Source organism: Psittacula echo (assembly GCF_963264785.1).
Source record: "Psittacula echo genome assembly, chromosome: 2".
Taxonomy (NCBI): Eukaryota; Metazoa; Chordata; class Aves; order Psittaciformes; family Psittacidae; genus Psittacula; species Psittacula echo.
The window spans coordinates 72,221,998-72,237,850 of record NC_137737.1 but is presented as its reverse complement, the minus strand read 5'-3'; the positions used below and the strand labels follow the sequence as shown (position 1 = coordinate 72,237,850).

At 39.1% G+C, this 15,853-nt stretch overlaps 1 protein-coding gene across 2 annotated transcripts in view; it reads right to left on the bottom strand.

The window, feature by feature from the left end:
• Positions 1 to 15,853, bottom strand: part of DUSP22 (dual specificity phosphatase 22) — a gene marked incomplete at its 3' end in the record, with an annotated part of 79,762 nt that overhangs the window by 43,946 nt on the left and 19,963 nt on the right. For both annotated transcript variants that reach the window (XM_080609970.1, XM_080609971.1), the window contains exons 4-5: positions 5,748 to 5,797; positions 397 to 471 (exon numbers count right to left, since the gene is read on the bottom strand). In XM_080609970.1, coding sequence (XP_080466096.1) covers positions 397 to 471; positions 5,748 to 5,797 — 125 coding nt within the window. The remainder of the gene's footprint in view (positions 1 to 396; positions 472 to 5,747; positions 5,798 to 15,853) is intronic.

The following is a 15,853-nucleotide window of genomic DNA, read 5'->3' as shown; positions in this document are numbered from 1 at the left end:
AATTCTGAAGTCAGCAAAACAGCTGTTACAGAAACTAATTAAATTGGAATTATGGAAATCACATTTAGAAACAGTGATTAAAATAATGAGAAATAAATAGTATGTCTCTAGTCAATGCATCACAAGTCAAACCAATCCTACAACAAGGTTTGATAAGAACAGAAGCTCAAGAACAATTTCTTGGGCTCCTTTTATCTCCAGGCAGCTGCCCACCCCAGTGACTCAAAGTCCTAGCATGAGGCTTTAACAGCATTTGTAAATTTTCTAGGCCATTTCAAATAAAGGGTGGGTCTCCGTCCAAAAGGATTTTGCTATAAAATGGAGATGAACACTAACTTGTTAAAATGATAAACATCCAAATCAAGGTAAAGAAACCCTTAGAAGTGGTATACATACCAATGAACTAGGCAGCCTTCACCTCTAAGCCGGCACTCATGGATAAATTTGATACTCTCTCTGAAATGCCTTGCCCTGAAAACAGAAGCAGAAGGGGAATAAAGAAAGTGCTCTATTTAGTAAAATCACTACTTAGAAAGAGAGAAATGTATCCGAAAGCTCACTGAATGCTGTTTCTAGGATTTTGAACTGAATACAGGTCTTACAAAGTAAAAGTTAATGTCTGCAAATGAAACTCTAAACTCACTGGCATAGTTATTCTCCACCGTACCTGAAGAAACTGGTAATCTTAGGCAATATGATGTGGTAAACACTAACACTTTATTCTGATGACTGTCAAGTCTGTATTTCAGAGTTTTATTCCTCTTTAAACTAGTAACTTGATGTTGCATGTCTTTATGAATGCTCAGGTGTCAGACGAAACCCAGCACGACTACATGAACAGTTCTCAAGGTATACTGTCTCCCAAAGAGGCATCCACTACCTGCTCCCCAAACTTATGCTTAACTTTAACTTCACCTTCTCCTTCAAACCACGTACTAGGACACATCTAAAGGTTATTACTTTCTTCTTTGCAACATGAAATCTCTCCCTTTTGTCCCTGCTATGAACAACTACTCAATTCAAGCCCTGTCTTCTTCAGCTTCTTCCAGTCTTCTCACCTCAGACTGCAGTACCCCTCTGCCTGCCCTTACTCAGGGTGTCAGCCAACCCCTGCCTATAGCCTACCTCTTTTCTTAAGCAGTGGAGGAGAGAATGTGGAGAAGTGAAAGACTCAGTTTATAAACCTTAAGGTTTTTATTCTTATTATCCTTTACTTATTATGCCTCTTCATTTTAAGTGGGCAACTCCGAGGGAAAGGAAGTGGGCAGCTGTTATTACCTCAGCAAATCTGCAGTACCACCTCTTAGCATCCCAGTCCCAATTTGTTCGCCCTGCCTCTGCCTTTCAGACTGCAAAGCCTTTGGGGCAGCCTGCAATTAATCACAGGTACAAGCAGCACCTCCTGTTCAAAAGAGCTGGAGTTCACTGTAGTCTTTGAGTGCTCCTGCAATTTAAGCTTGCAAGCAGTAGTAATGTGTGCGACACAGAGGAAAGGTAATCAATACCAGGCTTATTGGCAAAGACGAACCTGAAAGTACACTGCACTCAACACCCATGAAACACAACGTCCTGTATTCAAGATGTTTCCCCTCTCAGGGTGAGTATTACACCACAAGAGTAAAAGAAAAAAAAAACCTCAGCCCAGCACCAGCAGCCACACAAAAATCAGGAATACCCACATAAAGGGAAGCTTCCCTTCCTGCCCAACAGTGCAGCTGCTGATACTATAAAAACTCAAGACTTGGAGGAGGACAACAGTGATGCAATAGAGTGACAGTGCCTGTGGAACTTGCAAAGGCAATAATGTCTAAGCTTGAAAATCCAAAAACAAAGGACCCCAAAGGCCAGGACTCCCTCTCCAAGGCAGCTCTTACATCACTGGATACAATACGGAAAACACAGTTGGAAAAGACCTAAGTAAATTATTTGGAAAATCTCAAGGCACAATGCAATCCCAAGCTTTAGGACAACTTGTCAACTCAGGATTTTGTTCAAGAAACCAACTGAGCATGTAAGACAGACTAATCTGCATTTCTACTCAGACAGCCACTCCACACATTTTCACTGGCTAAGTTCTAACAAATCATGGCACTCAGATCTGCATGGGGGGCACAAGAAGCTTCACATAAACTCAGAGGACAAACAACACATTGGGCTGTGTGTCCAAGAGGTGTTGTTACTGCACAATGAAGGAGCTCTTATCTAAGATTGAATGGATTCAGTCAAATGAAACTTGGCTAGGGACAACATCCTAATCTTCCCATACACCCATCCTTTCTCTTTCTAGAAAATCTGGCCAACAGCATAGCTCCAAGCACCTGAATTCACTTCTACGGTCTAGCACAGTTTTGGTTAAACACTTCAATGCTTTGGTTTGAAAAATACCTGCGAATGAGCGTAACACCTTTGCAAGGTACTAAATATAGCTAGTAGTAAACTCCATTCACTCAGCTTTATTCACTTTCCTTACTGGTGAAACACTGCCAAGTGTTTCGGGTATTCATGAAAAAAGAGAAGAGAAATAGCCAAGCTCAGAATTAGCACTGCTCTGCAGAACCACAGCCCCTCCTCACTTTGAATCAGAAACATATTCCTCCACACCCCTAGGATATCAGGGTCCCTGCTGCCTCCAGGAGACACAGTTACCTAAACTCATTTTCAAAGTTATGGTACAAATCGTATTTACACGAAAACTAAGATTAAGGACCAGTCATCTGTGTGGCAAGTGCCAGACACAAAGAAGAATGGCGTCCTACACTAACCACAAAACAGTTATCATCTGTAACAGGAAAGCACTTGACAAATGTGTTGATTTGCAGCCTATTTGTTGGACTGAACAGTTACTTCAAGACAATTTATTACATGATATCTGGCTTTTACATCTCCAGGCTTAAAGCTGAGTCCTGAACTGCATCATCTTCACAGTGGGAAAATACCACAGGAAGAACCACCAGCGGAGTGCCCCTACCAGCACATTGTAGAAGTTATCTAAACTTACACATTAGCAAGCTGGATAACCCAAAACTAGGCTGAGGGCAGCCATGATACCAGATCTGCATGTTCATTTGTTGCTAGTCAGACTTCTATCAATGTTATAAAAGTTAAAAAGAAAGCATCCAAATCAGATAGGAAGAAGCATCTTTCCTTTGGCAATGTAAATGCAACAAAGATCCACCTAAATTTTTCTTCATAGGTTATCTGGCTTCTATATTATCACCACTAACAACCTGACCACTGGAAGTTAGTCCCTTAGAAATATGTAGCCTAAGACAATTAGCTGGAACAGGACAGGAAGGGAAGATTTCATTTCTATAGACTTAATGTTTTAGCAACAGGTTCTAATAGGAGATGACATACCTGGAAAAGTCAAAGACCCAAGATAAATTTCTCACAGTCCAGGGAAAACATTTAATGCATAGGAAGCACCTGGAGTCTCAAAAGCAACTGCTTGATTCTTAGGCTTGGTAGCAGCAGAACATGCAAGTAGAAGCAAGACACTTTGGAGACACTTTAGAAAACCACCACATGTTAACAGGGGAATCCCTGCTGTATTTCCCTGGCAATTCATGCCTCTGAGGAAGGGAACTCCACTAAACAAACTTACTAGGAGTAAACGTGCATTACACATATAATAAACCAGAAGTTTCCATCACAAAAATGAGCTGAAGTGAATTAAGAGCTCACAATAACTAGATGATCTTAAGGTCCTTTCCAACCCTAAGTATTCTATGATTCTATAATCCCAAAATTCAGCAGGTAAAGGCTTCCTCCTGAACCTTATCAACCTGCCAGCAGCTGCAACGTAGCAGCAAAGCTTCTGACAAACTTGCTGTTGGGAGAGACAGTGTCATGGTTTAAGCCCAGCTGTTAACTCAGAGTAAGAAAGCAATGCATATCTGGTCAGCTGTGCCTGTGAACCATTGCTGAGAAAACACAAGGACCTGCAATTCAGGATTTACTTTTTCTTCCTTTTTCCCCCCTACCACCACCAAAATCCCTCTTTTGAAAAGAAGAGGATAGATACACAAAGATATTGCAGAGGGACCAATTCCCTTTTCTGTTCCCCAGCTATCCCTCCCTCCACAGGGGAGTACAGTTAATTGCTCCCAAATAGGATGGTGTCAAATCCTCAGAGACTGAACAAAGACAACTTCCTCTTGCTTTCAGAAGACTGCATGTGCAAAGCAAGCAACATTGCTGTTTGTGAGCACTGTGATTTGATTTTATTTGAAGATCTGAACTGTGCAAAGCAAAAAAAGAAAAATCAGTTACTCATCAAGTTTTATTTTAAGTGATAAAAATGTATCAGTATTAGAAGTAATGACGTTTGCTTGCAACCACTGATACTAAAGCAAGTATTTTAGATGCCTGCAGCATAACAGAAACAACACATGCAAATATTGTATCTTCTTACTGAAGCCTTAAGAGCTTTGGTACTGTGCCAGACAGCTCAAGCGCTGGAGGTGGTTTTTTCAATATAGCTCCTTGATATTTAACAGTGAGGGAAGGGCTGAATTGTACACTGATTAATGCTCATCACAAATGCCATTCTATTTCCATTCCCAACTGATCCAGATCTCTATTAACAAAGGCAACAGATTTTCAAAACATTTTCAGAAATGCTACAGACATACAGAGTACCAGCAGACAATGAGTATTTCCCTCTAATCTCATATTCTTTTTCCTTCCCAAAATAATCTTTTAAATTTAAATACGTCCAGTTGTCCATGACAACAGCAGTTGGTCATCTGCCTTCTCATTACAGACCTGTCTTGAAATTTAGGGGTTTGGAGTGTTTTTTGTTATGGGTTGGGAGCGTGAGTGTGTGTTTTGGTTTGGTTTGTTGTTTGGTTGGTCTTTTTTTTCCTTTCATGACAGAAATGCAGAACGATAAGGCAAATCACCACACATCCAATGCCATGCTGGAATCTTTCTAGGGTATGATACACACATACTCTAAAAATATCCCCTGAAAGCATAAGCCGGAATATTGCTGTGATGCGAGAAAAAAGCAGTGTTGCATTTCCTTCCGTACCTATGAGGCCTCTTTCAAATACTTGTTTCTTGACAAAACTTGGTAGCAGGAAGTGGCTGAAACCCCCCCTCACCTCTCCCCAGCATAAACAGTGAACTCTAGAAGAAAGAGCTGGTCACCATCCAAGTTCTTTTACAAAACATGTTTTGATTTCTCTCTGGAATCAAAACTTGCTATGCTCAATGGTTCAAAACATTAAAACGAAGGATAAGTCCATGAGTGTTTCATGAATGTTAGCAGAGGTGAGAGAGGAAGGCTGGGACGCCCTAGTTTCATACATATATCCTCAAGGCAAGAGTCACTTACTTCAACCCTTGAAGCACCAGGTTTCATACCTCCTTCAAATATTTTCGTTACTGGCTGGAGGTAGCACAAACAAAAAACAGCCGAGCAGAAAGATTTACAAAAACAATGGCTAGAATAAACTGAGACTAAATCAGGAGCAGACTCACCAAGAAATTCCTGAAGTTTAAGGCCAAAAATGAAGAGTGTTTACAAACTGATCCTCCTACAAACCCTGACACACAAAAAGCAGGGTCTGAACCTATGTGGCTGGGATAAAGCGCTATTGTGTTTTCTTAACGGATTAAAAAACCCATTTGTGTAATACTTGTGAGAGATCAGAATCAAATCTTTCAGCTCATTGTAAAACAGGCATCACAGTACTGAGGGATTTCTGGGGTTTTGCAATTCATTTTTAAAGAAAACTTACAAGTTCTGTGAGGGTGAGTCAGCAGCAGGAATGCAGAGATACTTCATTCCCTGTGTAAAGAAGCAAAAAGGAATGAGAAGAAAACATACAAGTTAAATACATTTATCTACCACTGTGCAAGTCCTGCTCTACACTGGTGCAGTTTTATTGACTTTAAGGAAGGCAAACCATTATTCAGACAAGCAGACATCATCTCTATGCAGCCAAATTTTAGTTTTAAAACTCTTTTCACATCTGCTTTGTTGCTAAGACACCAGCACATAGCTTAGTCATGCTTATCCCAACGCCCAATAATAGAGCTTCTTAAAATAGAAGCATGTTCAGTGAAGAGGCATAAACCTCTTTTTTATAATCTCATTCTTCTTACATTTCTAGTAAAACTAAATTGCACCTTCTCCTGCCCTTCATTTTCTCTGAACGGATGCTACCACCTCAAATTGTGATAACTACTTTCTTCTGATCCCATGAAATCATTTTTCTTTACCCCATTGATAAACCAAACAAAATGCATTTCAGAGAAGAAACATGTCTGTGGCATGGGTTTTGTATTTTATTTTGGGGAAGCTTCAAGCAGGACAACTGTAAAACTCACACTTTTCTTCCACAAACTTAGCCTTAGTTTCTTAGTCAGCTATCATGAAAAGTTACAAGATCAAGTAGGGAAGTCCATTAACCATTTCTGATGCATTAAAAATGTTACTGGTTATATTTAAAGCAACACTATAATCATGCACTACTGTTTTGCATTGTCAACACTCATTTTAACTGTCATTTTATTTTAAAGCTTGTTTTACCCCATAACTGTTAAGAAAAAGAACACTTCCGAAAGCATATTTAGCTAGCTTCTTAAATAGGACTTTCAAGAATACAGGTTGCAGCTCAGACACAAGAAAACTAAATCATTCACTGGGAGTCTTTTGACTTGTTGCAGATGCAGTATGCATTTTTCAGATTTACTTGTAAAGATCAGGATTCATAGCAAAATGTCCACCATAAAATGCACCTTAGTTTATCTTTCTGTAACAATGCAAACCCCTGTAATAATCCTGCATTTTCAACACACAGGGAAAGTTATACATTTATCTGTAAGAGATCCTTTGCCAACAAGGTGGAACACAACATGCATCTACCTGGCATTTCATTTGCCAGCTGGGGTGAGGACAGATTTTCATTGCTCAACTGTTATGGCATCTTCCCCAACACCACCTTTGCTGGCTCAGAAACCTCTATTTCCCCTACACACACTCTTACTTCACTTGCCATCTCACACCAAAGAGCAATCCCCTTTCTAAGAGGTCCAGATCCCTCGCATCATGACACACCATCATGCTAATCCTCTGCAAGATGCACAAACTCCACCACTGTGTCAGAAAGGACATGGTGAAACCTCACCCCCACGACACTACACATGGTAGAGCCATTTTCTCAACAAAGCAGAACCCCTTCAGCCAGCATCTTCTCCACAGCCACACAGACCTGAGAGCCTGCCCTGTCCTCACCAGGCTTTACCAGACTTTCTTACTCTGACAGGCCATCCCCAGCATGCCACAACTGGAGGAGAGTTACTTGTCTATGGCTTTCTGGTTTGGGGAGGGCAGAGTCAGAGGGGAACACTGCAGAGAGTGCTAAGCATGGAGATGGAGACATGGCAATGCCTGACAACAGAGAAGGCACCATCAGGCCAACACCAAGGCAGTGACAGCACATGGCATTTTCCATGACAGCTGCATTGCAAAATGCAGCTGAGGGGAGGGAGATTAAGAACAAAGTCAGTTTGTAAACCAAAGCAGCCTGCTGCTGGAGACAATGACATGAAGTACAGTCCCTCCTGCCTTTCATCCGAAGGGATGCTTGCTATGGGAAACCAGGATGGCTCCACAACCATAAGCTGACCCACAGCAGCTCAAACAGATACATTCATTTCAAAAGACAATGCAGCAGTAATACATATATTGATAGGCTGCTGAACCAAAGATGATAATTATATTGTGACAGATTAATAATGTTAAAAAGCCTTTTGTATGACACATCTGAGAGGTCTGCCTTGGACATTAGTATCACTTCAAGTGAGTCGCTCCAGTAGAATGACAGCCTGAAAGTAAATTTACATGCTATTCTTTCCCCCACACCTCTAGACAATGCCATGGTCACTAACTCTGCACCACCAAGGACAGAAACAGGAAGAAAACTGAAGGCAGGAGATGGGTTAACTCCAGAGCACACTATATGCCAGAAGGTTCTCTCCTCCAGCATGCACTGAAGCAAGTTGTTCCACAGATTTCAGAAGCTGTGGCACATGCTGAGTGCTTTTCACAAGCTGAGTGCAGAGGGGTTTTCAGATCATGCTCACTTTAAAAGCAGAAGTAGCACCAGCACATGTTTAAGACCCACAATGTTCTTTTTTTTGTCATGGCTGACTAGTTCCCACTACCGCAAGCAAGCATGAAACTAGCGTATGAGAGACCGCACATGGTACTGAATGGCTCTTCCAGAGCCTGATCCTGGAAGGCTTCAGCACCTACAACTTCCAGTGAAGCCCACACCACACTTTTCCTTACTTTGTCCACAGATGTTCAGCATCAGGCTATTAGCTTTACTAATACAGATTCGGAGACAGGCAAAGGTTAAAGTTACTGGAATTTGGTATTTTGACCAACACATGTCACTTGCATAGTGTTTCTGGAAAGCTGTGGTGATGGACTCCTCCCTATGAGGAAATAATCACACACTCAACTCAGAAATAGTTATAGGTGGGATTTCAAAAGTACTGTGCAGTGACCTAACCTGACTCCCACAAAAATCAACAGCGAAACTTTCGGTGACTTCGACCCAAAAACACTTTGGCCAGAGTTGGTAACTCCTGAGGATCCCACCCTACCATCAAGTTTTGCTTCTCTTGGTTGAAGTAATAGTAACAGAATCAAATAGCATTCATTAAAACTGCATACCTGAAATACAACAACACAAGATTGAGCAGGTATTCATAAATGAGACTTGGGATTTTCTGTGTAGACATTCATATGTTGATTACTGGAATTAGCTTCCTCAAATACAATGGATAGACTTTATTTTTCAAACATATTGGCAATAGGAAGGCACATAATCACTGAACCCTACTGTCTGTGCCTGTTGGTTTGCTTTGTTTTGTTGGTTTTTGGTGTTTAGGGCTTTTTTTAAACTACCCAGGATCATAATGTTATTTGTATATTTGTGCCCCAAGACACTGCTGTCCTTCCTGTGCACATACACTGCAGATAACATCTAAGAACTGTCCCAAAGGGACCTTTCAAAGCAGAACAGTTTATGCCAACCAAACAAGTAAATACCTACAACATTTTAGATGGAGTAACAGCATGTAAGAGGGACGCGTCACTTTTTTATTACCTAGCAGTTTGTTTGCCGTTCTGAAACTGCAAAGTATAAGATGTAAGAAGGCAATGATCATTGAAACAGCAACTAAAACAGAGTAAGCCAAATCAAGAGATTGTTGAAGAGTCAAGCAGACCAGCTCCTACTGAAAATTTCAACAGGCCCCAAATCAGTACCCAGTCTGCAGTTTCCTTAAACTTGAATCAGGTTGCATATGCAGTATCCCAAGCTGAACCAAAATAGCATATTAAGAAAGATGGAAAAACAAATAGAATTTTTATGCCAATCATATGGAAGTCTTTATTTTATTTATTTATTTTAAAACTAGCTATTTTGTTCCCTAGTAATGACAATTCACTGAAAATTATTCAGTGGAGGAAGGACAGAACAACTCAAAACAGGCATTGTACCACTCTACCTACACACACTAAATTAGGTGCCCTAGAATAGCTACTTATCCCAAAATGTGATATTTGTTCAAAGCAAAAAGCTAGAAATTATTAAAACTGAGGAAATAAGAAACATTAATTTTAAATCCTACTGAATGAATACTGCTGCCAATATGCTGTTATTCAAACATTTCTTCAGCTGACAGCTGTGTCAGTCCTGTCTTACCTCTCCAAACAAATTTTTCTCCAGATTACTCATTAAAAAAAGAAAAAAAAAATAGAATTCATGTATGTTCTAAGGTAATAAAACAGTCCGTACATGTGGAATGTGTTCAAATCCAAGCTTCTAGGTCAATGAGATGCTGAACAAAGCTTTCTTCTGCTCATTTCAATTCACTACTTCTTCACACTTGTTACCGTTGCTCACTTTCCTTTCTCCATGAATCACCTTCACCACCAAACACCCCTACCCTCAACACACACACTTCTCTAACTATTTTTGTTATTATTCACATGATGATCCTAATTGATGCCCTCATCAAATAAAAGCAGCACTCCCATTTCTTTTGGTGTATTTAATCTGTTAAAATTGCCCCATCAAAACAAATCAGTAAAAAAATATATAGTTTACTTTTCTGAGTTTTTTGTTTCAGCAGAGTAACCACCAAAACTAGATTTCTGTCTCTCTTAGGCCCTGAAACTAAGTGCCACAGTTAAACCGATACAGTGAGAGCTAACAGAACTAGAGCAAGTATTCTGATTTCAAGATTGTCAAAGTTGAAACAAGCGAGAGTTAAGTAAAATTTCTAAAATTCACTGTTATTTGAGAAACTGCAACAACACTTGCACAATTTCATCACAGATTCTAGAACTAAGACAGTTCTGCTGCAGTAAATACTGAAGTATTAAAACAAAAAAATTAGGTGCACACGTATATGCAGAGGTTTGACACTACAGTTAATAAAGTATTCATGGAATTGCAGTTCAGATTACTTTATACTTACTTTATACAAATAATTTTAGAGGTCAATCTGCTAAGATGGGAAACTGAACAGTTAACTTGTATTTGGAAAACTCAATAAGAGTATAGAAACACCACCTTCATTATCATTAGCTTTAAAAAGAAAAAAAAAGATAATTAAATCATTGTTGTTAAATCCAGTATTCCAGGAAGCATTCAGGAAAAGTAATAGTCCAGTTTAAGAAATGCTCTGTTTCTATTCTACTTACCTATAATCTATTTTTAAAACTCCAGCTTAATTTTAACTAAACTTTAAAAAATGGGTTTGCTTTGGTTTTTTCAGTAGAACACAGAGAATTTTGCAGTAGCAAAATGACACATCTAGAAGTGCTACATGACAGATAATGGGTCAGTGACTGAGAATAGGCTCTCTAAAGGGCACAAACAAATTTAATTGCATGATATCAAGAATAATTTCAACTCCTCACAGGATAAGGTGCAAAGACAAATGCAGCACCTGTAAGGATGTTTGCTCCTTTGTAATGATCAAAGATGTTCTGAAATCATTCAGAATTATGTTCAGTTTGATTACACATTAAATCATGCTAACAGAGTTTATCTGTGAAAGAAAACTGTCAGCAATTTTCATATAAAACTGAGTACTCTGGCAAATGAGAGTAAGAGGAAGGACTAAAAATGCTACTCAGTATTTCATGTTTAGTGGGTTTTCTAAGTAATTTTTCTTTTTTACAGGTGTTCTTCAGAACACTGTCCCCGCCACTGCTATATATACAGTATTTCTGAGGTTTTAGTTAGCACTAACTAAATCTAGTTGGAAACCTAAATCTAGAACTCCAAATGTTAGAAGGTGAGGAGAGGCGGAAAAAACCTCAAATTACAAAATTTCTGTTCTCCAGGGGCAGGGGTTGGGGAAAAAAAAAAAAAAAAAAAAGAAGTTTAAAAAAGAGCAGGATTGTATTTTTGGTATTAAATCTATTTAAATTTATGTAAAGATACCATCAACGACTTCCAAGAATTTTTTTTTAAACCTAAACCCATAAACTTAAATTTGTGAACCCAGATGCAAATAGCAAACCTCCAGCACCTGGCAAGTTCTTTCAGGTTAGTCAAAAACCATGTGTTAATTTGAGTCGTCACATCAACAGATGAGGGCAGGAGGACTTATATTTGTTCAGGGGCATTTCAGCAAAAAAGCTAAAGTGGGAAACAGGCAGCACAAAGCTTCCTTAAACCAAACCAACAAGAGTTAATCAAGGGGTTTGTCCAGTAATGCACCAAACTGAACCTGATAAACTGAAAACCGTTCAACCGTTTGTTTGTCCTTTCAGTTACTTTCTGTAGCAATCACCATTGGTGCTGATTTTATTAATGACTCATAGAAAATACATTTGTGTTTCAGCCAAAAACAACCACCAATTGACTTTAGTGAGCAACACACGCAGATTTAGTTTTGAAAAATATAAATGAAATTGAAATTACATGAAGATTATGAACAGGAGAAAGTGAGATGCTTCTGCAATAGAATTTACACAGTCAGTTTGTGTTATATTGAATAATGCAATAGTTTTTACAAGTCATGGGGTTTCTTTGCAATGCTGGTTCATGGGTTTTTTAGAAAGTAGTCTCAGTGACACTTTTGAAAAGTCTGTATCATTAAGGCTGGAATGTGCCAATCAAAAGCACATCCTATTAAAGCATTCCTTCCCCATCTCTCCTCTCTATCCCCTTCCTAAAACTGTAAGGGGGAAATGCTAAAGAGTTAAGGATTTTCCTTTACTTGCAAAAAGGGCTGAACTTATTATTTCTAATTCTAACCCTGAATTCCAGTTCTATCCTGGCTCATCTGAAGCAAAGCAGAGTGGGAGAAGAGACTAATGAGTTTATACTATTGTGGTTTATTTTCTTTAGAACACACCAAGAATATTTACAGGACTACATACTTCACCTGAGAGGAAGCACCTTGTTATTCTGCTCTAAGTAAATGATGTATTCAAGCTCCCAGGCATGTCAGGGCATATCTAACATCTGAGCACTACCTATCACACTTGGTGCCTGAACCCCCAAGGGGATCTGAGCACTACAATAAAACAATATATCCCACCTGCCTCTTTCATTCAGGGAATGATGTAACATGATCCCTACACCTCTGGAATATGCTGACATTACAGACATGGGTTAACACACTCTCCACACCATCTCCTCTGCACAGAGTGGGTCAAGAGCATTTACTCTGTTCTGGTTAGCCATGTATCCAAGCTCTGAGAAGCACCAGGCGTTTACTGGTGTCTGGTGCCACTACACCTGAAAGAAAAATGGTACCTATTTTGCTCAGCATGGTCTTCTGAAACATCTCATGAGGGGAAACCCTTACCATGAAAAGGCAGTGAAACATCATAGAAGAAAGTTAAGGTTTTTATTAGAAAAAGTGCTTGCGTGCTTCCTCTTGATTGCAGCGCTGAAAATTGACAGCTTCCAACACTGGTGATATAAGAGCTTAGTGCTATAGATGGAAATGCTGCAGTCTGACTTGACTAAATTCTTAATTTGGAGAGCTAATCTTTATACAACAGTAATGATGTTGCAATATGATATTAGCAGCTCTGATTTTGAAGACTGTCTTGTCATCCCTCTTTTAAATAGTTCCCATGAGTCTTTGGGCTGGATACCAAAGACAGCAGAGCCTGTGCAGAGCACATGTTGCCCAGCCATATCCAGAAGGGACTTCTCTCATCATGTCATGAAGATGCAATTTTCATATATGAATGGCCTCCCACAGCTCAAGACTACTTTATGCTCTCCAGCATCATGACATGGTTTTAATAGACTCGTGGTTCTCACTTGCTGAGCAGCATCTGTCCAGAATTAGCATGTGTTTTTTTGTTTTGGTGTTTTGTTTTTGGAGGTTGGGTTTTGTTTTGTTTTGGGTTTTTTTTTGTGGATGTTTGTTTGTTTTGTTTAAGTAGGGCTGATGGGTTTCCCAAATATTTCCTTATTTAGTTATTTTGTGTTGAGCAGTGATAGCTTTTGAGTCCAAACAAATGCCTTCTGGACTGGTGCCTGTGTGACAATATTCTGTTGCGTTACAGAAATACAGAAGAAAGCACTAAGACAGCTTTCAGCACTTCCAGAGTTATCAGCTGAAGGAGCTGGGGACACAACACAGGATATTTTTCTTTTGTTTTAGCACAAGGTAATCCTGTTATACATACACCTAAAAAATGAAGTCAATCCAGAATGTGCAACCAGAAAGAAAAACTTCCACAAACCAGTGATGGAAAGAAAGGATTAGAAAACTGACGTGAAACTATTTCCCTTCAAAGCTTCAGTAAAAGCTCCCCATAGTAAAACTCATCACGTAAGTGCTAACAGCAGATATGAGAGCTTTCTATAGCAAAAACCAAAATATCTGCAAAAATGCTATCTACAAACTATGCTTAGCAGATTACTTGCAGTGTGCCAGACCTATCAGTTCAGTTCCTCTAGAAGAGCTTGGTTTGCTCTCCTTTTTTAAAAACCTGCACATGTATAGTGCAAAGCTCATTGGTAAACGTGCCAGACTATCATGCCCAGCTAAAATGGCATCAAAATTTACCACATCCAGCCAGGCTTAAAAAAAATACAAAACAAAATTCCAGATCTTAATGCAAGCATGAATGCATTACTCACAGCTTGCAGGCTGTGACCATTTGATCTTAGAAACACTTCCCAGTTTTGGATAAGTGTTCAGTCATTCAGCTCTTCACTCTCCTCCAAAGTTCTGGATGTACCAGCCAGCCACACACTTTTTTTTTTTTTAATTCATAAACTTAATCCAGCACTTCCCTCTTGTGATTTCCCCGGCTGCAACCTTTCCCATTCTTAGCACCTTGTAAAACAAGCATATCACAGCATTCAGCAGAGATAAAACTGGTGCAAATATGTTATACAGCTTCTCTATAGCATCCTTATTTTTCTACAACTTCTATTTCTCACACTTACTGGTTCTGTTCCAGTCACAGCATCTGTTTGTTGCCTGTATTCTATTAATGCATTTCACTGTTTACTCAAGGAGTATGAAAGATTGTTCTGAAAGATCAGCAGAGATTTTTTTAGCTGTGCTCTTCCCTTTCAGTTCAGCTTCTTGGATACTGAGCATCTGAAACCCTGCTTCTGCTCTGACTAAAAATGTAAAATTTGCAAGAAAAAAAAAAAAATCTAAAATTCTTTATAAAATGAGCTGGCCTGTGAAGTTCTTCTATTTCCAAAGATACAGTTGGCTGCACAAGCTAACACTGGACAAGAAGATACTTAGTTCAGTCAGCAGTTCAGGAAAAAGGGAAGAAAAACTACTGCTCCGGAGATAGCATGTACCAGATTAAGATGGTATTGTTAATTGCATCAGAATACAAAGAAAAAAATAATAAATAACCTGAGCACCTGCAGAGGACAGTTAACTATGTAGAATGAGAGGGAAAAAAAGTAACCTTTAAAGCTAATATTTTAAGAAAGTTGGAGAAAATGAAGAGCAAATGTTTCATAGGCATCACTGAATATTTTCTCAGCAACCAGAAAACATTATTGCAACATTGGAAAAATAACATACAGTGCTCCAAAATCACTCTTTTTGGTCAGAGAAGAAATCCCACAAACCATAAGACTTGAAACAGAACCATCTGGTATATTAGTATCACAGGGACACCGATCACCTATTCATATGGAGACGCCTGAAAGTTATGACAGCTTTGGTACTGAGCAGAGAGAGATTACAACCTCCAACCGCCAAAATTGTGCACATTTTGCTGGGATTTCATTTACTTATACTTCATCTAAACGACTTTAATTGAAACTATCACATGTACTGATACATTCTTTCCTCATCTAAAAAAAAAAACCCAAACCAAAAAAAAAAAAAACAAAACCCAACAAAAACACCCAACCCCCCCCCCCAAAAAAAAAAAAACCACACAAAAACCAACACACTACAAACCAAAATGAATGTTCTGTAGCAACAGAAAAGAGAGAACACTGACATGCCTGTAGAAACAGCACATATGAAAAGATTACTCTTGATTGAATTTGTCATGAACAGAGTGAACAACAGAAAGCTTTTGTGGCATAGCACAGTACAGGAATGCGCAAGTAAATTCTTGTTGATTTAAGATCTACATTTCTGCGATCATTACAATGTCTCCAAGATGAGTCCAGCATACAGAGCTTCCTGTGATGCAGCAGTGGTCAGTCTGACAATGATAAATAAATTAATGCCAAAAGACTCCACAACCACAGGTGACTGGTAACAGTATACATACATTTATTAGATCAAACTCCTGGTGTAGGTCAAGAGCAACAGCAAAATTACTAGTAACTGACTAATGTGTGGTGGACCA